This window comes from Tribolium castaneum, chromosome 6, assembly GCF_031307605.1.
Source record: "Tribolium castaneum strain GA2 chromosome 6, icTriCast1.1, whole genome shotgun sequence".
NCBI classification, from domain to species: Eukaryota; Metazoa; Arthropoda; class Insecta; order Coleoptera; family Tenebrionidae; genus Tribolium; species Tribolium castaneum.
In genome coordinates, this window is record NC_087399.1 from 4,245,167 (window position 1) to 4,273,068 (window position 27,902).

The 27,902-nt window shown below is 37.4% G+C and overlaps 6 protein-coding genes across 10 annotated transcripts in view; 4 read left to right on the forward strand and 2 right to left on the reverse strand.

Moving 5' to 3' along the window:
* Positions 1-18,534, forward strand: part of LOC661389 (synaptotagmin 15) — a 53,170-nt gene extending 34,636 nt beyond the window's left edge. For 3 of the 4 annotated variants that reach the window (XM_015982592.2, XM_967549.4, XM_015982593.2), the window contains exons 9-10: positions 17,773-17,983; positions 18,138-18,534. In XM_015982592.2, coding sequence (XP_015838078.1) covers positions 17,773-17,983; positions 18,138-18,265 — 339 coding nt within the window. In that variant the 3' untranslated portion in view covers positions 18,266-18,534. The remainder of the gene's footprint in view (positions 1-17,772; positions 17,984-18,137) is intronic. The other variant, XM_064357683.1, reaches the window with a different exon arrangement.
* Positions 603-4,620, forward strand: LOC107398462 (aldehyde dehydrogenase, dimeric NADP-preferring-like). Its single transcript, XM_015982590.2, has 2 exons — positions 603-1,365; positions 1,416-4,620. The coding sequence occupies exons 1-2, from the start codon at positions 885-887 to the stop codon at positions 2,528-2,530; spliced, it is 1,596 nt and encodes a 531-aa protein (XP_015838076.1). The 5' UTR covers positions 603-884; the 3' UTR covers positions 2,531-4,620.
* On the forward strand, positions 4,717-6,699 carry LOC661279 (aldehyde dehydrogenase family 3 member B1). 2 transcript variants are annotated; one of them, XM_008198881.3, is made up of 3 exons: positions 4,717-4,833; positions 4,978-5,489; positions 5,534-6,699. In XM_008198881.3, exons 2-3 carry the CDS (start codon positions 5,111-5,113, stop codon positions 6,637-6,639), a joined length of 1,485 nt encoding a protein of 494 aa, XP_008197103.1. In that variant the 5' UTR covers positions 4,717-4,833; positions 4,978-5,110; the 3' UTR covers positions 6,640-6,699. The 2 variants fall into 2 exon arrangements, with proteins under 2 accessions (XP_008197103.1, XP_064213752.1); XM_064357682.1 differs by having other exon boundaries at positions 4,781-5,489.
* On the forward strand, positions 12,481-15,506 carry LOC661224 (aldehyde dehydrogenase, dimeric NADP-preferring). The gene is made up of 2 exons (XM_008198882.3): positions 12,481-13,046; positions 14,337-15,506. The coding sequence occupies exons 1-2, from the start codon at positions 12,626-12,628 to the stop codon at positions 15,446-15,448; spliced, it is 1,533 nt and encodes a 510-aa protein (XP_008197104.1). The 5' UTR covers positions 12,481-12,625; the 3' UTR covers positions 15,449-15,506.
* A 2,963-nt stretch (positions 18,535-21,497) lies between the features above and the next one.
* TpnC25D (Troponin C at 25D) lies at positions 21,498-22,272 on the reverse strand. The gene is made up of 3 exons (XM_008198879.3): positions 22,114-22,272; positions 21,652-22,072; positions 21,498-21,600 (listed from the first exon to the last, which is right to left on the reverse strand). The coding sequence occupies exons 1-3, from the start codon at positions 22,114-22,116 to the stop codon at positions 21,572-21,574; spliced, it is 453 nt and encodes a 150-aa protein (XP_008197101.1). The 5' UTR covers positions 22,117-22,272; the 3' UTR covers positions 21,498-21,571.
* A 3,163-nt stretch (positions 22,273-25,435) lies between these two features.
* Rpt1 (Regulatory particle triple-A ATPase 1) lies at positions 25,436-27,528 on the reverse strand. The gene is made up of 5 exons (XM_967296.5): positions 27,336-27,528; positions 27,213-27,250; positions 26,843-27,156; positions 26,235-26,403; positions 25,436-26,184 (listed from the first exon to the last, which is right to left on the reverse strand). The coding sequence occupies exons 1-5, from the start codon at positions 27,406-27,408 to the stop codon at positions 25,474-25,476; spliced, it is 1,305 nt and encodes a 434-aa protein (XP_972389.1). The 5' UTR covers positions 27,409-27,528; the 3' UTR covers positions 25,436-25,473.
* Positions 27,529-27,902: the final 374 nt, after the last annotated feature.

Here is a 27,902-nt window from a genome sequence, read left to right on the forward strand (position 1 = left end):
GCAAATAAGTGCAACAAGGACGAAATTATTATATTTCAATTACATCAAGGAGTTGTTTCGAAATTTGAACAGTTTTAATTTGATAGCAAAGTGGGTAAGTACCGTAATCCAGAAACCTGGAAAAGTGCGTATAAATAAACCGGCGATTAATAGAAAAAAATCATTCATAACACCAAGTTCAACAACTGGAAAGGTCAAATTCCTGATTTTTTTCCGGCGTAATTATGTACAAATAAAGAAATGTGTTCAAACACACACGGGTCTAATGACCGCGGCTAAAATTGCTCAATGAAAATTTTTCTTATGTAATTCCATTGACGTCACTGGACAAATTTCAATAATTCACCGGCACAACTGCTACACCAGTTTTAATCGCACATCTATTATATCGCAATCGACCAGTTCCAGTATTAAATTTTAACACAGTTGTTATTGCTGACACAGGAGAATCCCCTATTTGCATACCGGTGTTTTATTTCCCTCACCTTGAACTTGAATCCTCCCGAATAATTCAGCAGCGCTCACTTTCATATCCACATCCTCGGAGAAGACGTGACGTAACGCGATTTGTATGCGGAATTGAGAGAAAATTGTTTCACAAGCGAGTGTTTTGATTAAAAGCTGTTACATAAAATTCGCCTTCTAATCATTTTATAACGCAACAACCGGTCATTTTCCTTGGTACGATTCCATCTCGCGCCTGATGGCACGGTTTAAAAACGAGCAGAAATATCATCAATTATTCGTAAGCGTTTGATAAAGTCGCCGTTACGAAACGAGGGAAACTGAAAGGGTCTTGTCCATGCGCGCTGGAATTTTAAACTACTGTCTTAGCTCAAAGGAAACCAGAACACATTCAGTGGTCGTGGTAACCAGTTCGCGAAATGACCCGAGTGGAAAGTGAACTTATCTTGCCTGCGAAGCAGCCACTCAACGGGTTCTACAACCCGGTGGTGGTCGACATCGACGAAGACACCAAACAGAACGAGAAGCCCCTCCAGGAGGTGCTCAACACGGCCAGGACGGCCTTCAGCTGCGGCAAATCCAAGCCGATCAATTTCCGGAAAAAGCAGCTCAAGGCGCTTGAAAAGTTCCTCATCGAGTGTGAAGACGAAATTTGCGAAGCCGTCCACAAAGACCTGGGGAAGCACCGCCAGGAGGCCTCCATGGGGGAGATCGATTTGGTCAAGCGCGACCTCAGACACACCCTCTTCGAGCTGTCGGATTGGGCAAAACCCGTGGCTCCAGACCGGAGCATCCTGAACCTCCTCGACGGAGTCTACATCTACCACGATCCCTACGGCGTGGTCCTCATTATGAGCGCGTGGAACTACCCCTTCATGCTCCTCCTGGGGCCCTTGATAGGTGCGTACCCTCCCCGAAAGCCAAACTTCTCTTATCAAAAACCATGGTAGGTGCTATCGCCGGCGGAAACTGCGTTATCCTCAAACCGTCGGAACTGGCCGTCGAATCGGCGAAACTCATCGCCAAATTCCTGCCCCGGTACCTGGACAAGGACTGCTACCAGGTGGTGCTGGGCGGGATTGAGGACACCACAGAGCTGCTCAAACACAAGTTCGACTATATCTTCTTCACCGGGTCGTCAAGCGTCGGGAAAATCATCCACCAAGCGGCCGCCAGACACCTGACCCCCACCACGCTGGAACTGGGGGGCAAAAGCCCCATTTACTTGGACGAATCCGCGGATATTTTGACTGCGACTCGCCGGATCATTTGGGGGAGGACCATGAACGCGGGCCAAACGTGCATCTCCCCCGATTACCTCCTCTGCTCGAAGGAGGTCGAGGAGAAGTTCCTGGCAGCTGCGCGTACAGTTCTTGAGGAGTTTTACGGTGATGGGGACGTCAAACTCAGCCCTTATTTAAGCAAAATCGTCCTGGACCGCCACTACAACCGCCTCATGAACTTCATCAAGGGCTCGAACGTGGCAATTGGGGGAAGTGGCGACCCCAGGACCAGGATCATCGCCCCCACGGTCCTCATCGACGTCAAGCCCGACGACCCGGTGATGTTGGAGGAAATTTTCGGGCCGATTCTCCCCATTGTCACCGTGAATTCGCCCTTGGAGGCCATCAATTTCATCAACGAGCGCGACAAGCCCTTGGCCCTTTACGTTTTCACCAATCGCAAGGACGTGAAGGAGTTGTTCTTGAATAACACCTCAAGTGGGGCGGTGACTGTCAACGACGTGATCATGCACATTTGGGCCGATAATTTGCCCTTCGGAGGGGTGGGCGCGAGCGGGATGGGGGCCTACCATGGCAAGTTCGGGTTCGACACTTTCACGCATAAAAAGGGCGTTTTGGAGCGGGGGTTGGGGAAAATAGCAGAGTTGACGCAGTTTGCGAGGTATCCGCCGTACACCAAGTCAAAGGGCCAGTTCCTGGCAATTGCCACGAAGAAGCGGCGCGGGATCAGCGTCAGTTGGATCAAGACGGCGTTGGTTTTTGGGTTAGGGGTGGCGTTTTCGTACGGCTTGCAATACATTTGTCGGGACGCCGATGATTAATTTTAAGGGCGGGTTTGGAATTTTCTGTGATATGTACTGTCGTATACAGGGTGATGACAAATTGATTTTTGAGAAAAATGTACAAGTTCCTTTATAGATTAGTCGACGAGTGACTGAATCAATATGCTATCTATACAGGGAAAAATTTTAATTATATATTTTGTAACGATTTATCGACCGTTGGCATATTTTTTTAATATGTGCAGCTGCCACGTTGTAAAATATGGATAGTTTAAAGAGGAGTCGAGAGAGCTCGGTGGCCTTGGTGAATAATTAATTTGAAATGTTTGAAACAAAACGACATCTTTTTTAATAGTTTGTATTTATTTTGGCAAAGTTTATTCGCATTTCTCAACTCAAGGCTGAAACTGTTATACCTACCGAGAGTGAATGTTTTATAGTATTTAGAACATAAACAGCACAAGGTAATCAATTAGAAATGTCTCAATTATTTAGGTACAAAAATAATTGGTAAAATGAATGTAGGAAATGTACAAACAATTGTATTTTACAAAAAAATCAAGGAGCCTAAGACATACCGGGTGCCCAAAACTGGGGCACCAACTAAATGGTGTGGGAGAGAACTGCTTACTTGTAAGGGTAAAAATAGTTAAAAAATACACGTTGTGATTTTTTTGATGAATATAATTTTTTTTTAAATTCAAAAAACTGCTACAGTCTGAAAATTTCAAAATAAAAATTCATCGTTTCGTTAGGGAAGCATAAAAACATTAAAAAATAATGAAAACTAAAGAAGTTAACACAATAAGTTTGTAGTTTTTCAAATATGAATTTAGGAATTTTTTTCTATATTTTTTTTCAACATGCGCCAGTTTTTAAGCACTCTGTAGGACCACCAAACACAAAATCCTACTTTTGCCCGTAGTTTTGAAAATTAAAAATATTCCAGTTTTTGAAAAACAAGGACAAACAGTATTGAAGAACGTTAAATAGTGGAAGAACTTGTAAAATCAATATTTTATTACAACAAATACTAAGTTAAAATCTACTTTACATAACTTAGTTTTTTATATTATCGGAAATATGATGCTAAGGAGATGGAACTGGAATAATTATTAGAATTACCGACTTCGACTAAAATAATAAAAAATAGAAAGACGCAGGTTTTAAAAGAAAATAAACAGTGATCAATAATAAAATTGCGCTGTAATAATGTTATCAAAATAAAACGTAGGGCGTCCTAGGTGAATAAAAAATAAAAAAACAAGCATTTTTACCCTAAACTAAATACTTGGTACTCGTATTTTATGAAAAAAACTGAAGCTAGTAACTATATTTAATTAACAACATAAATAATCATTCTAATTCGCCTCAGAAGTAATAATAAGAGTAACAAACGTAACCGGTTTTCAAAAATATTTTTTCGAAAATTTTATGTTGTCATATTTTTTATTTTTATTCTTGACACTGTCAAAATTTCCTTTGTAGGGTAGTTTTGACTGTTTGGCATTTCTCAATATGAAAGGTCAGATTATTTTTAAAATTTAAAAAAAAAGATTTAAGCCTTGTTGAGTCTAAGTCGAGAAAAAAAAAGTTGTATTCAACTCGTTTTTGTGTAAATCGGTTCATTTATTTCGCCTCGTGGATGATAAACCACTCGTTTATATAATAAAACGTCCGATTTACACCCAAACTCGTTAAATAAATAACCACTTTTATAGTAACCCACATCCATGGAAAATTGAAAAAAAATCTCAGGGTGAAGATATGTTTTGTCAATTTTATTCCAGTTTCCTAAGTGCGGTATTTTCAAATGAGTTACAGTTTTGCACATAATTTCGAGTAAAATATGCACACACACCGATTTATTATCCATATTTAGATGAATAACTGTTTTGCCGAATACACGCAGCTCATAATGGTCGCTTTATTTTCCAACAAATAGCCACATGTTACCAAATGTCACGTACTGTATGAATTAAATAAGCCCTAGCTTGCCACTGAATTATAAAAACTGAAACGTTTAGAATTGAGAAATATGAAATAAGTTATTTTTTAACACATAATAGTTACATAACGGTGCAATTTGTAACCAGGTTTGTATCACTATAATAAATGATCAACACGTAGGAGGCTTACTTTCTTTTATTCCAACCAACCTGAAAAAGGAAGAAATATGTGGACATGCTAAGCGCGTAACACTTGCAGTCGCCCAAAAGCGAATTCGGAATTTTCCCAAATTCAAAACCAGTCCCTTATCTTAATTTCCCGTGTAGCAGACTTTGAAACTTTTCAGTCATGTCAATGTCACCTCAATTGCGCCTGAATTGAATACACTTGTGGTGAGTAAATAGCGTGATTTTCATTTGATGAGTAAATTTACTTCGAGCAATTACCTTTGAATAAGTCATCACGCACCTAATGCCAGTCAACAGAATAAAGAGTTATGACGCTTGAGCGACTCCTCCAAGTGTTTCAATTATTAGATAACCGATACCGCGCCAACTGATTGAAATTCAGCGGAGCTTCGCCCCAAAGTGGTGTCACAACGCCGGCCTTCGGCAAAAATACTTAAACCCCCTTGCCTCCAAACCAACCTCAGTCCGGCCCAGCTCTATAATGGTGCAGGCCCGAACGGCCGACCTGGTGCTAACAGCGCGCGATGCCTTCAACAAAGGCTTCACCAAGAACATGCGCTACCGCGTCAAAAACCTCAAGAACTTCATCAAGTTCCTGGAGGAGAACGAGACCGCGATCGTGGAGGCAATGTCCGACGACCTCCGCAAGCACCGGGAGGAGGCCCGCCTTGAGGTCTTCGTGGCCATAAACCACCTCAAGTACCTCATCGACAACGTGCGCACGTGGTCGGAGCCCGACCTGGCGGCCAAGCGCTGGACCGACCTCCTGGACGGCCTGTACATCTACCACGACCCCTTGGGGGTGGTCCTGGTCATGGGGGCGTGGAACGTCCCGCTGTTGACCCTCGTTCCGGTCACAGGTACGCCCAAGACCCCAAAAACGGTAAAAACGTGTGAATTCCAGGCGCCATGGCCGCCGGCAACTGCGTGGTGATCAAGCCGTCGCACACTTGCCCCAGCTTTGGCAAAACGCTGGCCCGGCTTTTGCCCAAATACATCGACCCCATTTGCTACCCCGTCTTCCTGGGCGGGGTCGAGGAGACGAACGAGTTGCTGGAGCAGCGATTTGACTATATTTACTACACAGGGGGTGCGACCGTGGGCAAAATCGTGCACAGGGCGGCCAATAAATACTTGACCCCCATAACTTTGGAACTAGGGGGGAAGAACCCGGTTTTTGTCGATGCGAGTGCCGATTTGGAACTGACAGCGACTCGGGTCATGTGGGGCAAGTGTTTCAACTCGGGCCAGGCGTGCATCGCCCCTGATTACGTCCTGTGTACGAAACAGGTCGAGAAGGAATTTATCCAACACGCCCGAAGTGCTTTGACCAAATTTTTCAACAATGACCCTAGGTGTTGCCCCATCGTCAATGATTTTCACTTCAGAAGGCTTCAGAAATTGCTCAGGGGGCTCAATGTGGTGATCGGGGGGCGCGTGGACCCCCTGGACAATTACATAGAGCCGACGGTTGTCACAGGGGTAACTCCAGCCGACCCCATCATGCAAGAGGAAATTTTCGGACCAATCTTGCCAATTATCACAGTTAGTGATTTTAAGGACGCTGTGAATTTTATCAACAAGGGCGAAAAACCCCTAGCTTTGTATGTTTTTACGAAAAATGCCGTGGTTAGGGATTATATCATCGATAATACTTCTTCGGGTGGTGTTACAGTCAATGACACGCTCATGCATTTGATTGTTGAGAGTTTGCCGTTTGGAGGAGTGGGTTTGAGTGGAATGGGGTGTTATAAAGGAAAGGATAGTTTCGATACGTTTGTTCATAAGAAAAGTGTGTTGGTGAAAAATTTTAGCAGGATTATCGAGAAGGTGAATGAAATGAGGTATCCGCCGTATTCCAGTCGGAAAACTGATATTTTGGCGTTTTTGCTGAAGTACAGGAGAGGGCTGTCCTGGATCTGGGTGTTTTATTTCTCGGTTTTTTTGATCGGGTTTCTTGTAGGTTTTCTATTTTTTAATTATTTTGCCCTAGTTCACTATATGAAATAATACTTACTGTAGAAAAGTATATTATCTAAAATAAAGCGATGTTTTTTGTTTTTTATACTACCCTGGAGCTTAGATGCGACTAATTAATAACGATAATGAGAGACGTTGAAACTTGAATATATTCGAATATTAATAATACGAGTGCGAAAATACAAGTTCGAGTAATGTCATTATGCAACGAGCGTATGCGAGTTGCATACCTAGACACCCGAGAACTTTAAGCGTTTTCGTATGAATATTATTTTTTTAACATTGTAATTTAAAAGACGTTGCGATGGGAAGTGTGTTTTAAAATAGTGAAAACATGTTGCTATGGGAAACGTGTTTTAAAATAGTGTTTATAATCTAGGATTCAGATATTAAAAAGAAATAAAAAATGTTACCAACAAAAAAAATAAATAAAAGATTTAAAATACATATTAACTGTGTAAAGCTTAAAAATTAAATTAAATTAAATAAAAAATGTTGGAAATGATTGAAGATATCGCGAAATATTTTGTCATCAGTTTGAAAAAAAATATTTTTGACAAATACACAAATAAAGTCAGCGTTTTTTCTATTACCCACGTAACACTTGAGGTTCTGGTTTAAAATATATTAAAAATATAAATAACAAAATTTGCGAAAACCCAAATAATTATTTTTATTTCTCGAAATTTAAAATTTTCGTTTTTTCTCCTGTGTAAGGCACTTTTGACAACTGTTTGGCATTTTTTAATACGAAACGTCAGATTATTTTTAACAGATTTAAAGCAATGTTAAGCCTTGTTGAGTCTAATTCGTAAAATAAAATGTTGTATTCAACTCTTTTTCGTGTAAATCGGTTAATTTATTTTACCTCTTGAGTGATAAACCACTCGTTTTCACTCGTGGTCTGGCAATCCACTCGTGAAAGTTTTTTATTAATATGTTTTTATTTTTTATTTATATTATAAATGATAGAAATGCATCATTATATGCGAGTGAGAATTTTGCGCTTGCGCTCGAGTGGGACACTTCTCACGAGCTTTATAATGGCATTTCGATCACGAGTGATACCGACATTTTATCTTATCTTAGCAAATTTTTCTCACGAGAGAGATAAAGCTAAAAGATTTAGCTTTATCTCTCTTGTGAGAAAAATTTGATTTCTCTCACCAAAAACAATGGTATAGTGTACCTAAAAAACTGCGCCTGTGAGACAAATAACTATTATTATTCCTTTATTTTTATCATTGTAGGATTGGTTGCATAGCTAGTTAAGTAATTCACTACGTAATTATTCTACCTGGGAACTCAATTTCCAAGTAATCTGTTTCAAAGGAAAAAGTAATAAAAACAAAAAATGTTTCCACAGATTTTTGTTAAAACAACCCTTTCAGGCTTCAAGCTCGGTTTCAAGTCTTTACATCTATATTTTTACGTAATATATTGAGGATGTTTTCCCAGTTCGCTCATTTCGTTTTTAAACCTTTACTCAAACGTGATTAATTTCTTCGTTAAGAGCAACAACACACACGAGTTACTATTATATAACGCTTTTAATTCGCACTGCTTGAAAAATAACAAAAGAGAAGGTTCTTCCCGCAAGATACGTAAAAGGCTTTGGCGTTTCCTTGTTCTCTAATCATCTTGCTTTAATGCAATAATACGAGTGGAAAATTTAAATATACGATGTTAACATCGCATCTGACATTTACGAGGATAAATTGAAAAGTCTCCGGCCTAGCCTAGATAGGATGCAAATTTGGCAGATTTTATTATGGCATTATATTCTTTCATATTTTATTAGTCGTGCCTTGGAATATCAAAAACATCGGTCAAATAATAATTATTTGACAGTTGTTTGAATTCGATGTAGTTTGGTGTTTGTACGCAATGGAGCAAACTGAGATTCGTGCAGTGATCAAATATTTTTTTATTAAAGGGCTATCCTCAAAGGATATAAAATCTGAACTGGACAATACATTGCGCGACTCTTCTCCTTCTTACACGACAATTAAAACTTGGGTCGCGGACTTTAAACGTGGTCGTAAAAGCACGGAAGATGCACCACGTTCAGGACGACCAAAAACCGCTACGTGCAAAGAAATTGTAGAAAAAGTCCATAAAATTGTCTTGAATGATCGCCGGTCAAAATTGGTAGAGATAGCAGAAGCTGTGGGCATTTCAACGGAGCGGGTACATTACATCCTAACTGAAGTGTTGGATATGAGAAAGTTATCTGCGCGATGGGTGCCGCGACTGCTCACACCAGAGCAAAAATTGATTAGAAAAATGATTTCTGAGGAGTGTTTGGCCCGCTTACAACACAATCCGGTGGATTTTTTACGAAGATTTATAACTGTAGATGAGACGTGGATTCACCATTATTCACCCGAAACCAAACAGCAGTCTAAACAATGGACTGCAAAGGGGGAACCCGTTCCGAAGAAAGCGAAAACACTTCGGTCGGCCGGAAAAGTCAGTATTGGGATGCTAAGGGTATTCTTTTCATAGATTATTTGGAAAAAGGAAAAACAATCAACGGCCCATATTATGCTTCCCTGCTGGACCAGCTAAAACAAAAAATCCAAGAAAAACGCCCTAGCTAGGCCGGAGACTTTTCAATTTATCCTCGTATGCAATATGCATAAGTTTTAGCATTGTAATAAATTATTCTCAAATCACTTAAACTCAGTCCGTACTAGTTGCGTTACGTGAATAGCCGGCCGGGAATGGAAAGTTTGAATTGAGTTTGATGGCGCGATAAAAAATTAATTGTGTATGCAACCAGCAATATTCCGCAAACTGATAATAAATGAAGCAACGTGTCGTAACAATTTCAATATCAGTCAGGTTTTGTGATTAATTTGAAAAATCGCTAACCCGGCGCATCCACCATTTTTACCAAACGCCAAATTTATTAACCGCACAAGCGGCAATCGACCTTATGTTAATTTGACAAGTTAAATGCGCGACGCAACGTCTAATTGCTTTCCTGCATATCTGCGATTAACACGGGAAAAGTGCAGACAAAAGCGGCAATATATCAGTCACACCGGAACAAATCCGACAAGACAGTGTAATTTGTTGCACGCTCGGCTGAGGCAAGAGAGCTTCCAAAGCAGTAAATTTTCGGTAACAATTCAAGTGACAAAAATTATAACTTTCTCCAAGATAAGAGAAGTTCATTCCGCAACGATTAAGCTGATTTGATTTAATTTGAAGTTATAATGGCCGGTTATAATTGATTCATTTCCGAGTTCAACGGCCCGTTAAATTAGGAGCGAATTTTTGTCTTGAATGCGCTTTACATTTCGAAATTACTCAACATTGACATTGAGTTGTACAAGTTGGGAGCAACAGCTTTCGAATTATGGATATTCAGTACAAACAGACACGATTTTTCAATGTCAACACCTATTACTCTGCCAAATTATTCGTGTACTTGTAAATTTAGGCGATTTTTATGGCTTTACAGCGTCTGGTCTATTTTAGTATTCGTATTAATATTCATTCACAAGATCGCTGGCATTGTTCCGATACGTTATTTAATAACCGCTATTTTAGTGCATTTGTGACGTCGCAACTTGCACTGTGCGGCATAAAAATGATTTAACTGAAAGTATAAAAATAAAATGTACCGGCATTGACTTTGTTGTTTATATGGCAGGATATAATTTACACAAATCGCCACTTCGATGCACGTGTAACAGCGTAAAAAAACAAACAGGTTAACAGAAATAGATATTTGAATTATTACGCGTGATAGAGTGCTTTTTCAAATTCCAGTTTTAACAAAACTGTTTACAATTCCCGGCAAATACCTGAAAATAATTACGTCCATAAAGTAGCAGACGATCGAAGGACCTCACAAGACATGTGACCTTTATTCACATTTATATAAATTCCTGTAAATCAAGGTGCTTAAAATACGAAGGTTGAGAGGAATTTTTAATCAGACTGAAATGACGTCACGTTGGGTGCTAAACGAAACAATGGGGACAGACGAAAATTTGCGGTTTTGCGGTTTGTGACTACATGTTAATGTGCTAGAAACATTTCTATTCAGGACAGAATTATTAAATTTGCAATTACTTATCTTTTTATAATTACGGGTGATTAAAACTAATCATAGACCAATGTTAAAAGTACATTCAGTGGCAAAAAATAAATAGAATGTAAAGGATTTTAGCATTGACATTGACCCGAGGCAGGACAGTGATGACAAAAAACTTCATTTGAATAGGGTAATAGGGGGGAATTAAGTATTAATTGTCTAGAACTGTAATTATAGCGATTGCAGAATAATTAAAACAAACCGGTTATTTTCGGAATAAATTTTTGCGATAGGAGATTATAAACAGGATGTTTTTTGGCCAATAATATTTATGGCAAGTTGTAGTATAAACAAAATAGTTTACCTGAACCAGAAAAAATGTGGCCAAAGTTCGAATATTTCAGAAACTAGTTTAAAAAATTACGCAAATCGGACAAAAGCAATGATTTATAATTCAGAAAAATGGTGTTTGTCAGCAATGTAAATCAGTCAAATCTCCTAGAATTACAATGCATATTTCAACTAGGTACTTAGAAATGAATTACGATAATATTTTACTTTCTCAACGACGTATATTTGCAAAAACGCGCTACTAAGGAGCGATACGTTATTAACACTCTGATGAAATAAGTGAAATTACAAAATTATATACTCTGTAATTGCAAAAAACACACTGTCAACATTAGCTACACTTTTTAATGTAACTGTCGTTGTTTTTAGTTCTTGATTTTGTTTTCGTTTTTGTCGACACTTGAATAAAAAATGGGGTCAGAAATAAATACGTTTTTGTATAACATTCATTTCACTTTTATTTCGAAAAATATTTTATTATTATGTACAGGTGGAGAAGAATGTTTTTTCCTTTCCTATGATTAACCATATCGAGTGCAACATCTATTCATTAAAATATGAAAGTTAAACATTTTTCTGCTAACTCTTAATACCTTCTTTTGCCAAGCATAACTCATTTAATTAAATATTTCTTACTCATTAGACCCTAATTAATTTTTGTCGCCAATACATTAATATCCAAGAGATTTTGTGTGCATTTTTCAGAAAAATCAAGTGTCCTTAACTATCAACTTTGGAAAAAAAAACTAAAGAGGTAAAAAAGATGTAAAATGAGACGCTAAATAATAATTAGTAATAAAATACAGAAGGTGTTATTAAAAAAATAAGTTATGGTCCTTTGAAATTTACCAAAATTAATGTGTCACAGCAAAGTGATGCTACAATGCTAATGTATGATCTTGTCACCAAAAGATACCTCAGACATTTGTTTACCTACGGACAAAGTCCCAACTTAATATCCCAAAAACCAAGGGCACTGCGATTTTTTAATAATGTGCCTGCAGACGCACTTAATTGTAGAAAAAATTAAATAACTTCTGAACGGTTAAAGTAAATTGCGAAAACTAAACTGTTTTATAAAGCCTAAAAAATGCAAATTTAAATATGTACAAATATACACCGGGTGCCATTTAAAAAACCTATGTTAAAAATAAAACATCCTGTATAGGGCAAAATAATTTTAGAACGTACACATAGACTTCCCATTTGCAGTGCCATTTGATTTATTTCGGTATTTCTGACAGTGCAGGAGCAGTCGAACATGCCCATATCAATGCCCACCCTGTATATTTAAATTAGTAATTAAGTGTCAATTAATCGCACTTGAACTGTTATCTCTGACGTGAGTGGCCCACTTAAGATAATTTGCTCAAAACTTTGGAATATTCGTATCCAAAATCCCTCCTCCACGTTTCTTGTTTCTCCCTCCTCCGCTAATTACCCTCGTCCTCCCTTCATCCACGGTCAGTGTTACCTCCAAGGTAAACTGGCCGAAGGCCTGTGCGATTGGTTCGCAAGTTTCGGTACAGTTCCCTCGCAGATCGGTATTATCTAACAGTAGTTGCATCCATGCAATACTACAAACACACAGCTAGAAAGTGAACGCGAGTGAAAATGTATTCAAGAACCGGCGAAACAGTCGTGGACATAACAACACCTCCAGACCCGGCGAAAATCGTCCACATCGCCAGAGACCGCTTCGAAGAGGGCAAAACCAAGCCGATTAAATTCCGGAAGAAGCAGCTCAACAACCTCGTCAAGTTCGTGCAGGACAATGAAGACGCCATCCTGGAGGCCCTCTACCAGGACTTCAGGAAGCCCAAACAGGAAGTCGTCTGCTACGAGATCGTGCCGGTGGTCAAGGAGGCCAAACATGCCATCAACCATCTGGAAGAGTGGGCCAAGCCAGAAAAACCCAAAAAATCGCTAGTTAATTTGCTGGATGGGGTGATGGTCTACAACGACCCCTTTGGGGTGGTGCTCGTCATGGGCGCCTGGAACTACCCCCTAGCCCTGGTGCTGATGCCTGTTATTGGTTAGTACGGGTTTTTTGTTGGTCAGGATGATTCGATTAAAATTGGCACGTTTGTCATGTAATTCCTGCAATAATGCAAGTGAAGCAAAATTTTTGCTGAATCACAAAATTTAATTCAAAATTGCCGATAAGTGGGGTAAAGTCCCAAACGTGTGCACACAATTTGAATAATTGCACTTAGTTGGAAAAGTTGACAAAAAAAACGTTATTTAGTCAAAGCTTTTATTTAACTTGCTTTGTTGTCTGTCTGTCTGTTTCATATTTTCCGGGCCAAATTTGAGAGGGTTTCTGTTGTCCGAACGAATCGAAATTTTGCATACTTACGTAATCGGCGTGACAATGCAATTATATTTAGTTAATTAAGTTAAACTTTTATAAATTTTTTACTTTGTAGCTTTTTTTAAAAACATTTTTTTCATATAATTTTCCGACGACTACTAATTTCCAGTTACAAAATAATGTTAGGAAGCCTTGTTTCATCGAGTCATTACAAGTTGTTTGATTGTTATTAATATTCTTGAACAAGGCAAGTCACTTTGTTTATCATCGGACAATTTCTTTAATTCTCAATTGTTGTTTTCTCGGCCGCGCCGTGTCAGGAAATTAAACAAGTTCAGCATTGTTCGTCCAAGGCTGTCCTCACTTATCACATTTAACACCCAACAAAATCCGAAACATGTGCCCCATTAACCTCGCCCCACAGGTGACAAATATGTAATATGCGTGTTGCTCTTAATTATTATTTAATTACGCTAGACTTCGGCGTGTGTAATTACGTTTTGTTAGGCACGCGATATTTTATTCATATTCGCCCGATTTGCCGTAAATTATTCATATTTGCTTAAGAACAAATGGAAAATTTACATTCGGCCAAGTTTCCCACCGGGAAGTTATTTAAACTTGCTTTTTTGCACAACAACAAACCGAGTCTGAATTATTTAGCGCGTTACACGCTGAACTTTGTCTCAAGATTTTGTTTTTTGTGTGAAAGGTAAATCACGGTTCATAAACCTACTTTCTTTTTTAACGAGTTCGGATATATCGAAATTGGCGCAATTATTATATAAGTCTAATGTGGCAAAATTGTTTCATATATGTCGAAAATGTTACTTTCATTGAGCGCACGTTTATCTGGACGGTAGGTGTGGGAAAAAGGATAATTAACGCGGTTTTGTGAACAATAGTGAAAGTGAAACAAAGCAGACTCTTTCAATTTTAATAAAAATCTACACTTCCTGAAATACAATCACAAATTTCAAAATCCAAAAAAATGACAAAATTCCTTTGTAGGCGCCATAGCAGCGGGCAATTGCGTCGTAATCAAGCCCTCGGACCTCTCCCCTGCCACAAGTCAGCTCATGTACAAACTACTGCCCAACTATTTGGACCCCGAGTGCTACCCTGTGTACCAGGGCGGAGTCAAAGAAACAACCGAGTTGCTTAAAGAAAAGTTCGATTATATCTTCTACACAGGCTCCACCTCTGTGGGCCAGATCGTGCACAAGGCGGCCAATAGGCACCTCACACCTGTCACGCTGGAACTGGGCGGCAAAAGCCCCGCCTACATTGACAACTCGGCCGATATAACCAAAACCGTGAAACGTATTTTATGGGGAAAATGCATAAACTCCGGCCAGACTTGCATCGCCCCTGACTATATTCTCTGCACTAAAGAAGTGCAAGACAAGTTTGTAAAATACGCCGAAAAGGCTCTTTTGGAGTTCTACGGTAGTGATATTAAGGATAGCAATGATTACTCTCGCATTATCACTGACCGACATTTCGAAAGATTGGTTAATCTTTTGCCCGGGCTTAAGATCGCAGTTGGGGGGCGATATGAGCAAAAAGACAGGTTTATAGAACCCACAATTGCCATTGACGTCAACCCCAACCACGCTATAATGCAGGAAGAGATTTTCGGCCCCATTTTGCCCATCATTCCCATAAATAACATCGACGAAGCTATCACTTTTATCAACCGGAGGAATAAACCCCTAGCGTTGTATATTTTCTCAACGAGGAAACAAGACCGGGAAAAACTCCTCTCGAAGACGTCCAGTGGCGGAGTTTGCGTCAACGATACCATCCTTCACGCCTCGGTAGATGTCTTACCTTTCGGGGGCGTTGGGACGAGTGGGATGGGATCGTACCATGGGAAGAAAACTTTTGATACGTTCACGCACAAGAAGAGTGTTCTAGTTAGGGATTTTCAAGCCATTCCGGAGAAAATCATGGCTAGTAGGTACCCGCCGTATTCGAATTCGAAAATTTCGCTCATTCAGATGGCCCTAGAGGAGCGGAAAAGGGTCCCTCTGAAGTATTTGCCACATTTTGTGATGTTTTTATTAGGGGTGGGGATCACGATCGCGGTTTATTTTTTGTACCTGTATTTGGAAGTCTAATGTGATTTTGGTGATAAGAGGTGTCCTAGGTTAAGTTCAATAAAGATTTTTTACACTTTACGAGTTTCTTTCTCCCCTTATGATATATTGCAGAAGAAAAATAGCTAGTGGTGAAAAAATAGCTTGCGGCGACAAAAATGGAATCAAAAATCCCTCGCGCAAATAAAAATGCAGTAAAAAATTATTTGCAGGTTAAAGAATAATAATAATAATAATAATAATAATAATAATAATAATAACAATAATAATAATTATTATATTATATTATATATTATAATAATTATTATTATTTATTTTATTATTATTATAACACAGTAAAACCTTTCAACAACGGACACCGATTGGGAGAATTTAATTTCCGTTATTCGGAGGTGTCCATTAAGGTTTTACTGTAATAATAATAATAATAATAAATAATAAAAAATCATGACCCATAAATTCTTCCACTGAACAGACATCAGTCAGTATCAAGAAGAAGCGCTAATCATGATCTTAACGAATTCTTATAGAACTTTACACGGCATTATCGTCATAATTCGATTCTTTATAAACAGTGGTTTACATAATTATCTAATATAGCTACAGGACATTATCCTATTTTTTTTTGAACACGAAAAATTGAATTGAAACAACTGAAATAAGTACGTTGTAGAACCCATAATTTAAAATTTCTTATTATTAGAAATTACTTAGGACAGCCTTTAAGCAAGATGTAGTTGATGGAAAACTTATATTTTGGAAATTAGACCGGTTCAAAGTTAAAGAGTTTTGATTAACCCATAAGTGAACAGTACACATCTCTCATTCAACTCTTGACCGTATTTATTTGAAAGGTGTAATTTTGTGTCCTCGGCAAACATTTCTAAGTACCTTAGTATAGTTGGGAAGTGATTCACTCAGAATATTAGTGAAAAAGATATATTATAAAAAGTAGTGGTCCCAAAACTGATCCTTGGGGTACACCAAAGCCAAGAACTTTGGCTGCAGATCTCTTATTGTTTATTTCAACAGACTGTCTTCTATAATTTGAGGCTTAACAAGTAGTAAATATGGTCTACTCAATCAAATGCTTTACTTAAGTCACATAATATGGTTGATGATAACTTGATAACATCGTGTTTTCAAGAGAGTTAATTCTATCCCAGTAAGCACACAGACGTAGATTTACTTTTTACGTTAGAACAGTTGATAGAACACCATACGTTAAAATTTACAACGCTATTACCTATTTGGTTGTATACTTATGTTTCTTAACGTTTATATTACGTAGTTAAAAAACCATATTTATTCTATTTACTATTTTTAACGTTTAAGGGACGTCTTAATTTAATGTTGTATTTACGTAAAAAACGGAGTGAACATTAACGTTATTATTAATCGTATTTACTAACGTTTGTTTTAAACGTATAATTAACGTTTCAAAAAAACCTTTTAGTTGAACGTCATATTAATGTCGTGAAACGAAATATGATAAACGTAACTAATTAACCACATGGAAAACACAGAGTATAGAGTAAATAACTACTATAGTTATACTATTCTTGCTTCTATTTCTGACACTCATTGTAAAAAAAAATAAAAAATCAGCAAAAAATACAATTAAAAACAGCCTTTTTAAATAATAATAATATTATTTTGCCAGAAGTCGGTATTATACTTATGGGTCGGTAATTATATTGAAACCTTCCTTAATAACGGACACCTCTTTACAACGGACATTTTTGTAGGAATGTCACAAAAACTATATTAAAATTTCCTCCTCCCATTAGGACACCTCTCCACAACGGACAATTTAAGATTGCTCATCGGTGTCCGTTGTTGAGAGGTTTTACTGTATCCAAGACATCTAATTTTTTTTAAACACGGGAACTATTCTAAGTTTTAAACAGTCAGGAAAAATTTAATTTGCAATGCCATAATTGTTTAAGGAGTGGGAATTTTTGAAGTTAGACACTTTGTTAGACATTTAAAATTTCTTCTAGGTCGAGGGAAAAACGAAGTTTGGTTCAGTTCGGAGTTGTTCATTTAGTTTAACTTCCACATTTGTAAATAAATCATTAAAACATTCAGGGAAAATACTTCAGGCGGCTTCTGTTTTCTGAGTTTAGAATAAATAAATTACAATCTTTATACAGCAAGGACTTTAATTCGCTGAACATCATATAACACAGACCTAACGCTATTAACTATATTTTCTTTGATTTCCAAAAACAGCTAACATATCGTCAATAATATCTCTGTTTTCCCACAAGTTGTCAGCAAACTTGTTGATTTTAATTTGTGGCGCAAACGTAAACTTGGTGGAGGAGCTGAAGTTTTCCCAGTTCCAGGGTGACAAGCACGAGGCCTACGTGCGCCTCACCCTGAACCAGCACTACCGCAGCGTGAAAGAGAAGCGCACCGGCGTGGCGCGACCTTCCCGCGACGGTGCCGTGACCTTCACCGAAGGCTTCAACTTCAAGCTGGCCCCGTCCCAGGTGGACATCTCCAGCCTGGCTTTCCACGTGTTCCAGGCGACTTCTGGTTACGGTAGGGGTACGTGTTTGTCCGTGTGGCTGATCTTCTCGTTTTTGCACGATTTACTTTCTAATTATGCAATTTCGGTTTCCGCTTGCACTTCCTCTACTTTCACTGTGACGCAACGCGTTCCTTGATCTTGGTCGTGTTCAAGAGCGCGATTTGATTGCAGACAAGCTGATCGGGAAGTGCGTTCTGGGCTCCTACATGTTCGCAAGAGGCAAGGCCCTCATCCAGTGGAACACGGCCATCGCCAACCCCATGGAGCAGAGCCAACAATGGCACGTCCTGTGCGAATAGTCGTAAAATCTCGCTGTTGTAAACATGTAGAAAAACCTCCAGGATATCCAGAATTGTTACTTTCGTGACGGAGCACGCGGTGTTTACCCACAGCTAAATTTATCTCCAACCAAGAATTTTTTCCAGATGATACATTTTTGCACAGAAGGAGCGCAATTGAAAAGACTTGACAACACCCGATATATTTTCAAATGTACCTTCTCTAGGGGATAGCTTAGATTATTTAGAGATAAATGTACAATTACTGAAATCAATAAATTATAACTCCACTTGCAGTTTTATTTGCATTTGGCACTGTTTTCTGTGGTATTTATTCAAACGGGTCAAGATTTTATACGTGTTTACCTCCAAACCAAACAAGATCAGACTCCGACTGGAGGTGCATTAAACATTTCGAAGGAATCAAGGTCAATAACAAATGCAATTAACACAAAAAGCTTAATTGATTTATTCATAAAAGTAAACAAATCACCTTCACTTTTTAATTTATGATAAACAAACTGTTCTCAAAGTATAAACTACTCAAAAACTTGGTCTTTAGCTCGGCTTCTAAATCTTATTTTAAAGTAACAGCTCGCAGAATAAGGGAGAAAATTAATTGTTTGGCCAAACAGCCTCTCCAAATATTTATTCTGTTGTCCCATGTATTCAGGCCAGCGAAACAAGGACTGCCATTTCTTCACAGGAATTGTTATTCCGTCCACGAGCCGATCGATCGCCTGTTTAACAGTTTCACAGATTGGAAGAATTCCACAAATCACCCGAAACATCTCCATCGATTGTTACGACCATCAAGAACACGTTTACTTAGCGCTTAATTTCAGCCCCTTTGACACCGAAATTCCATTATCTTCCTGCGATAGTGCAGCATGTTGATTACCTTATTAACCGAATTTAAGTTTGTAGAACACACTCGGGCAAAAACACTACTACAACGGTTGTACAGGGTGACACAGGGGTTGTAATCGGTCTACAACTTTTTTGCTATTTGAAATATTGCTATGATCCGATAGATCGGCTTAAAGTCCACACTTTAAAAATATTTTTATTATACACAGGGTGTTGCATACTGGCTGGTGAACCAAAGTTATATTTTTTTTAAATGGAACACCTTATATATTTTTGCATAATTGGATTCTACGCAAAAATATAATGTAACTTTATATAAACTTTTATGGGACTATTTTTTTTTCTTTCGGAATCATTCGACTTTTGACCAATTTTTGAAAAATCAATGCGAAGTCGCCTATGAATATTTTCTGGCAAATTTGCAATAGAAAAATTCAGAATAGCTTGTAGTTTTAGCAAATAGACGACTTTTTTACGGAGAATTTAGTAATGTTACCACCGATTTTTTCTAATCATTCGTTTAGTTCTAATAACATAAGTTGTATTTTTTTTAATAGAAATCATAGTTGGCTATGACATTTTTGAAAAGTTAATTTTTTTCTGATTTCGTATGTCTATTTGTGTAATACATTATTTTTAAATTATTAAAAAAAAACAAAACATTTCGCTTTTTTATAGTAGGCCATGAAAAAATTTTGGATTTTTAATTCAAACTATGAAAAATGTATTACTCAACTAGTATGTATAGTTTAATGATTTTTTAAAAAGTACTTAATTCAAAAACAGCATAATAAATAATTATTGGATCAAATTTTTGCGATTAAAAAATATTTGTTTTAAGATTTAAAATGGTAAGCTTACATTATTATCCTATTTTCTAATTAAACATAAAATGTTGGAAAAAAAGAAAAAATTATTAATTGTATGATTGCTTGTAAATAAAATTTTATTTTACAAAAAAATATCAATCTAAACACCAAAATCAAATCTCATCTGCGGTAAAAAAAATAATTAGCATTATCAGCGTCACCTCCATTGCATTTTACTAAATCATAAAAAAGTGTCAATTAGTTAGTGACGCATTGTTTGAAATGTTCTGCACATTTTTTATGTAATTAAAATTGTATATTTGTTCAGTTGAAAATAAATTTAACAGCTTATTTTGATAATTTCACATTTTTTCTTTTAATAACCGTCCAAAAATTTCTAGATTATTCACACCTTTTATGTGAAATTATTTTTCCATGGCCAACTACTTTAAAATATTTTAAATATATTTTTTATCAAAAGTATATACAAATATCAAACTGTATTTATATTGTTTTTAGTTCAGAAAAAAATAAGCCTTTCGAAAATGTCATAGCCAACTAAGATTCCTATTTAAAAAAATACAACTTTATGTTATTACACTTAAACGAAAGGTTAAAATAAGTCGCTGATAACATTATTAAATTCTCCGTAAAAAAGTGCTTTTATAATGTCTCTGTTTCAAATGTGTATCTTGTATAATAAAAAAGATATGAATTTTTGAAGATGTTTCTAAAATGTTTTATAAGTCGAAAACAAAAGACGATAGCGAGATGCGGTTTTAACCAAGATTATTTTCTCAAAAAACAGACCCGAGCATGTGTCTCAAAACCTTTTAGTTCGGACATCCAAAATGCAACACCCTGTATATTCTCTGTATATTTCAAGTAAAAGTCGATTATTTGCTAAGACTACAAGATATTCTGAGATTCCTTTTGTAAATTAGTCGGAAAATATTCATAGACGACTTCGCAGTGATTTTTCAAAAATTGGTCTTTCTTATAAAGTTGAATAATTCCGAAACGAAAAGAGATAGACCCATATATAGTTTATATACAGTTACATTATTTTTTTGCGTAGAATCCAACTATGGAACAATATACAGGTGTTCCACTTAAAAAAATGCAACTTTGGTTCACCACCCTGCATACAACACCCTGTGTATAATAAAAATATTTTTATTTTGTGGACTTTAAATCAGTCTATCGGATAGTGAAAACGGCATTACAATATTTCAAAAAATAAAAAAGTTATAGGAATAATATTTATGGTCGAATAAAGCGCCATCAACAAGTTATTAATCCAAAAACCATAAATTAGTGCCCAACCCTCAATCGAAAATATTTATTATGAAAGTGTTATTTTTAATCGGCTAAAAATACGCAACAACGGATGTGTGAAACTTCTAATTATAAGTTCGCTTCTTCGGGCGCCATTTTGCCAAACCGGAAAGGGTCTGAATGAAGCTTCGGCCATAGTAATGACGATAGTACTAAATTTATCCAAGATCGCGCTAATTATTTTCTTTGGTTGAAAAAGGAGCAAAGGAAAAAAAATAGGACAGGAAAAAAAACACTTATACTAAAATTGTTTATTGTTATTTTGTCAGTATCACTAGAACATGTTGTCTTTGGATTGGAAATTTGTCTTTTAGTCACCAGTCATCATTTCCATAAATTCTGGAAGATAGCTAGTTTCACACAACTAACCCATGTGGTTCTGTGACTTACCATCAAAATCGACGGTTCCTGAGCCATCGGTGTCAATTTCGGCAATAATCCCGTCAAGGTCCCGACTAGTCAGATTATCGTCAAGCGCCGCTAGAATTTCTTTAAGGGTTGCAGTGGTGATGTAACCGTTGCCTTCCCGATCGTACAAGCGGAACGCTTCTTTCAGTTCTTGTTGGGTGGATTCGTCGTCGTCCTCCTCGAGGAAATGTGAGGCAATGTTGTAGAACCCGTCGAAGTTAACGGTCCCGCTTTTGTCGGGATCGTTCTGCATTATCAGCCTATTCAGTTCCCCGTCGTCGAAAAGCTGCCCCATGGTGTTCAAGATCGTGGAGATCTTCTGGGTCTCGATGAACCCGGACTTGGAGGTGTCGAACATCTGGAAGGCCTTCCTCATGATGGCCATCTTCTGGTCGTCTGAATCCTACAAAAGCGTGAGGACTGTTCCGGAAAACGTTGACTTACCATTGTGCAGGTGCCCAGCCCCTGGAATGCTGTTCGTCGAAAAAATGGAAACGTAACAGACACTGTCAAAATTTATGTAAACCTCCAATTATATATTTCCCCTACTCCCGATCCACCCGACGCAAAATTTTCTAAACGTAGAGGTGGATCATTAGTCTCCTCCATCATTATCCGCGAAGGATGTGTTGTCGTTTGCAGCGACATTAAAATAGAACTGAAACGGGGATAAGTGCGATTTTTCGCGAGTTGCGGTAGGCTGGCCGCATTTTTCCCAATTGTAAATATTTGAGACGGTTTTTCTCAAGGAGCAGGTGATTCAGAGTCCTTTTCCGAGCGGCGCTTTGCCAAAGGGGTATAATTAGACCATTTTCATTATAACTGTCGATGACTGAAATATGCGAACGGATCCGATTTAAATAACCGCGAGGGCTATTTGTGAATCACCTGATTTGGCCGGAAAATGAAAAGTTGGTGCGTTCTAATTGGAGCGTCGTGACTTAGGGTGACACTTCATTAATCAGTCTTTTCTCGTTAATTTAAGGGAATCACCGAGACTAAATATAGCCGCGAGTGGGTGTTTAATAACAAAATATGGATTTTCTAGACTAATTCTGATAGCGTTATTGGAAAATTACCTAAGCACTCCACATCTAACGGATGTTTAGTTTATGACTACCTTGCCTTCGAATTCACTTAAATCTATTATAAGAATTTCCATTGGCCTAAAATTCGATTCAAGTCCTTTGGTGCAAGCGCAATACAAAAAGAAGATAACAAAGGCAGATATTTATTTCGTTAATTAGTAAAAAAGAATAAATAAATTTCTAAGTACCAAAAAAAATATTAGTAACGGTTTCTTTGTGCACCATAAAGTTTTACAACAAGTAATGGTGTTCAAGATAAGCAAGATGTTTTGACAAAGGTGACCCAAAAATATTTACATTAACGAATAAATGTGTTAAACAAAATAAAATCAAAACAAGAAAAAAAAATTGTGAAAAAAACAAGAAAGTTAATACTAGTAAAAAAGAAAAATAATAACTTTTTTATTGATACCCTGTTTGTGTACTTGCTTATTTTTTTAACTTCTTTGCGAAAACTGTTTAAAGACAAAAATGCGCATTTAATTTTTTGTAAAGAGAAACTGTGTTATAAGTAAACGAATGTTGAAACATAGCTGAATGAAAATGTGATAAGAACAATAAATTAGTCTTCGATTTGAGTTATGGATCTATATACGGGGTGATTAAAGATTATTAGAAAAATTTCCATTGGCTTAAAATTCGATTGAGTCTTTTAGTGCAAGCGCAAGACTAAAATGGATACCAAAGGAAGATAACGAAGGCAGATATTTATTTCTTTAGTTAGTAAAAGAGAATAAATAAATTTCTTTCTTTATAAGTAGGTACCAAAAAAGACTCGGCAAGAAATAAAAATAGTAACATCGTTTCTTTGTACACCATAAAGTTTTACAACATATAATGGTGTTTAAAGTAAGCAAGCCTTTGTAAGGGTGACCCGAAAATATTTACGATACCGATCGGTTCGTGTGAAAGACTACAACCTGTCTGCGTTAAATTACACAATAAGCTTGCCTGAATGGGATAATCATAATAAAAATTTAATGGTGTACAAAGAAATACTACGAAAGTATTGGAAAAAATAAAAATAAATGCCCAAACAATTTTTTCTTTTGAAACGCATTCAAATGGAAAAATAAAAAAATAATAAGCAACAAAAAAAGGAAATTTAAATAATAAATTCGGTAAGCGTTAAAATGTTTTACTGCGTTTTGATTTTGTTCTGTGCATAAATTAGCATCTATTTTCAATTAAATTGTGTGTTGGCTTTACAACGCTGTTCCTTTACGCTTCGGTGCGAGATTTAGTGACGTGGTGTCGAAATGATATCACAATTATACGTACAAAAAATAAGTACTTCAAGTCATTAAACTTATTTATACACATATTGCAATGGTTGTTACAAGAATTTCTAAAGAGGCAGTGAAAGGAACACCTCAAATGTCTTCGTAACGTACCGAATCAGTTGTTAATAACATTCTTCATTCAGGAATGATTGCGTAGGAGTGAATAATTATCGAAAAATCTCCGAATAGATGTTCTAGAATGTATTTTTTGCAACAAAATTTCCACTGCTCGGATGGTTTCGTAAAAAACAATTCTCGAACCAGCCACTTCCAGAGGCCGTTTCTCTTTGTACAATCACACTCTATAAGCGATAAATTAATTGATAAGAACATAATATAACAACAATAATCTCGAACTCGTGACTGGTTTAAATGTGAAAGCGAATAAAACCAACTGACAAATTCATTACCTAGGATAAACGCATTTTTTATTTAAAACATTGCAAAAAACAGCGTTCAAATTTATAGCACCATACATTGAGCTTTATAAAGGTGATACGAATTTATGAACGTAATAAATTGCCCCTTGTGAGTGTGCTTTGCGGTTTTAAATACGTTTTATGTTTAATAAAGCCAACATTTTACCCTTATAACATTTAAGATCATGGTTTATAATCAAAATAAAACAGGACAAGCCCGGTTTAGTTTTATTTTTTATTTATCTGAGTGCGACCACGCACGGGAAAAAATACCAATTGTTAACGTTATCAATTATCGCCGTAATTGTTTACGCTTCAATTTTATTCATTCAGCCCACAGTTTGTGCGAAATACCAATTTATTATATCTGAACTGGAGGTTCGTTTTGTTCCGAACAAAAATAGGACACGCCAACAATATCAACATCTAATCTAAACAACCGGCGCTCAATAAAATATTTACTACCCTACTTAAGAGTGTAACAGGTGTTCTGTGTAAACTGGAAAGTGTGCTGCATTTCCGATTGTTTTTTCAAATAAACACGGGATTCCTTTCGGCGTTGTCACCACTCAATGCCAGCCAAAATTTGAAAAATAAATGTAGAGTGAAATTAAGTTGGACTCTCAAAGACACACCTCCGGGCATTTGTTATGTGAGGATGACAGAGGAATTTTATTTTTTTGGTCTATTCTTGCGCCAAAAATAACAATGACGCCGAAATTTAGAATCGTTCGACTTGATAACTCGTGATACTCTTCAATTGTTCAATATTTATAATTTCAATTTTTTGGCTGATTATCCAATCCGAAAAATCCGCGCGTTAATTACGAACATAATTCTAGCGCATCCGAGTCAAAAATACTCCATCTAGCTGTTTGCACCTGGTTATTTTTAACCTTGTAATAATTAGGTTGTAGTTGAGTAGTCACATTTTTCTTTTGACAGGCCCAACAACACCCATTAATAAAACCCAATCTTCAAAAAGCAAATTATATTTAGCTATCAAAATACAGATTAATTATAAGTCATGTATCTGGGAGTGGCCGAAAACTTCGCATACGACTTGATGACTTTGTTCACCGCCTCAAGGAAGTCCTTCTCGGTGGCCACCTTCCTCCTGGCCCTAATGGCAAACATCCCCGCCTCGGTGCACACGCTCCTGATCTCCGCCCCCGTGGAGTTCGGACACAGGCGAGCCAACAGCTCGAACCTAATGTCCCTCTCCACACTCATCGACCTGGCATGGATCTTGAAGATGTGGCTGCGGCCCTCCAGGTCCGGCAACCCGAACTCGACCTTGCGGTCAAGTCGGCCTGGCCTCATCAGGGCCGGATCCAGCGTATCGGGCCTGTTTGTCGCCATCAGAACCTTAATATTCCCCCTGGGGTCGAAACCGTCCAGTTGGTTGATTAGTTCCAACATCGTGCGCTGCACCTCGTTGTCGCCACCGGCGCCGTCGTCAAACCTAGCGCCGCCTATGGCGTCAATTTCGTCGAAAAATATCAAACAGGCTTTTTTCGAACGGGCCATTTCGAACAACTCGCGGACCATTCGGGCCCCCTCGCCTACGTATTTCTGGACCAGTTCGGACCCAATTACGCGGATAAAGCAGGCGTCTGTACGGTTGGCCACTGCACGGGCACAAAGAGTTTTACCGGTGCCAGGGGGGCCGAAAAGAAGGACCCCTTTCGGGGGCTCAATCCCCAATTTGACGAATTTTTCCGGCTGCAAAAACCCTTTACTAACTGGATAAATAATTAAATGAAAGGACGCACGTGTAACAAAGGTGTTTCAACCACTTCTCGCAATTTCTCAATTTGCTCCTTACAACCCCCAACGTCACTGTATGTAACATCGGGTTTTTCCTCCACTTGCATCATAGTGACAGTGGGGTCGATTTTGGGGGGCAAGGGGATGTGGATTTGGTACTTATTGCGGTCAACACTAAAATACAGTCGCGTACAATAATAATAATAATAATAATAATAATAATAATAATAATAATAAATGTGATAAAGAAAATGAAAATGAAAACAAAACAAGAAAAGAAAATGTGAATGAAAAGAGGACAAAACAACAAAAATAGAAAGTAAAAAAAATAGATAGTTTTATATAGATTTAATTCGAGCACTCCTGTGTAGTGCTCCACAACTATTCGTGCCACAATAGAACGTCTTATAAAACTCGTATAATATACTATTTTCACTGATATGCTCTTTGTCTTCTTACATATTTTTTAACTTTTTTTTGCGAAAACTGTTATAAGTAAACGAATGAAAATGTGGTAACAAGTATATAGTAAAAAATACAAATAGTAAGATAGTAAAAATAAATAAAATAAAAATAGTAAAATATATAAATAGTAGAAAAAGGAAAACCGTACCCCACTCTCATACCCTCCTCGATATCCGTGGGGGCCACCGAATCGGCCAAATCCACCACAAACTTGGCGAATTGCTTCACATTTATGATATATTTGGGGTCGTCGGTGTCCGCGTTGATGATTTTGGTGCACCTGGCCACCTGCAAGGGCTGTTCGTTCTGCAGGGTTTGCTTATCAGCGGCCAAGTCCCACAGGGCCGGTGGGGCCAACCCTGTGTCAGACTCTTTAATACCGGTTAACTCATTAACACGTTTAATAATTGTTTGGATGTCGTCTTCCACCGTTTTTATTGTCTTGGTGTATTGACCCTGGCCCTACAACATAACCCTACTTTTATTTTTTAACCCTTTTGTGGCATTAAATTACGTACGTAGGTCTTCAGCAGGGCTATATCTCCTTCATCGAGGGCTAAAAATTGATTAGGTTGGTCAGACAAGTGATTAAAACGGGTACAAAGACTAGAAAAAAGGGGATTATTGGGATTATTACGTACATTTTATTTCCTTTTCCGGCTCTTCTTTATCGGTTTTTACTTTTCGCATATCGTCACCCAAATGGTCCGGCATTTTTGTGGTGTTTTGTAAGAATTCAGTTCACAATTTGCACAAAAACTCGGAAGGAACGATTACAAGCAGATTTTTTGTTGACGTTTGATTTGACGTTTGTCTGGTGGGAAATAATTCGCTGCGCTACCAATCTTGGTAAATGAAAGCACTAAACCGATTTAAAAAATGCAAAAATAAAAAAAATGTTATTTACGCATAAAGCAGAAATAGAATAAAACACACTCAACATATATTATAACAGGCATTTTAAATCATTTTAAAAAATCATAAAAAGTCGCTTCAGTGTTATAAAAATATGCAGGCTGGTCTTTTTTTCTTTTTTCGTGTTTTTTTGACTAAGTATTATGTGCTTATGTGTAGTCATAAGAGCTAGTGTAGATCCAAATCTACTATCTACTGACTTAAAAGGCCTAAGCATTTTAAAAACTTCTAAAATGTGATCATTTTTTTAGAATAATTTTTTTCAAAATTCCTATCAGTTTTCAAGTTACTCA

Coding starts and splice junctions, on each gene's coding strand:
- LOC107398462 (XM_015982590.2), top strand. CDS start 885: ATGACCCGAGTGGAAAGTGAACTTATCTTGCCTGCGAAGCAGCCACTC. Junction 1,366..1,415: donor CCTCCTGGGGCCCTTGATAG/GTGCGTACCCTC, acceptor AAACCATGGTAG/GTGCTATCGCCGGCGGAAAC.
- LOC661279 (XM_008198881.3), top strand. CDS start 5,111: ATGGTGCAGGCCCGAACGGCCGACCTGGTGCTAACAGCGCGCGATGCC. Junction 5,490..5,533: donor GACCCTCGTTCCGGTCACAG/GTACGCCCAAGA, acceptor TGTGAATTCCAG/GCGCCATGGCCGCCGGCAAC.
- LOC661224 (XM_008198882.3), top strand. CDS start 12,626: ATGTATTCAAGAACCGGCGAAACAGTCGTGGACATAACAACACCTCCA. Junction 13,047..14,336: donor GGTGCTGATGCCTGTTATTG/GTTAGTACGGGT, acceptor ATTCCTTTGTAG/GCGCCATAGCAGCGGGCAAT.
- TpnC25D (XM_008198879.3), bottom strand. Junction 21,601..21,651: donor AGGAACCGTCGATTTTGATG/GTAAGTCACAGA, acceptor GCTATCTTCCAG/AATTTATGGAAATGATGACT.
- Rpt1 (XM_967296.5), bottom strand. CDS start 27,408: ATGCCGGACCATTTGGGTGACGATATGCGAAAAGTAAAAACCGATAAA. Junction 27,251..27,335: donor GCCGGAAAAGGAAATAAAAT/GTACGTAATAAT, acceptor ATCAATTTTTAG/CCCTCGATGAAGGAGATATA. Junction 26,404..26,842: donor GAGGAGGGTATGAGAGTGGG/GTACGGTTTTCC, acceptor ACTGTATTTTAG/TGTTGACCGCAATAAGTACC.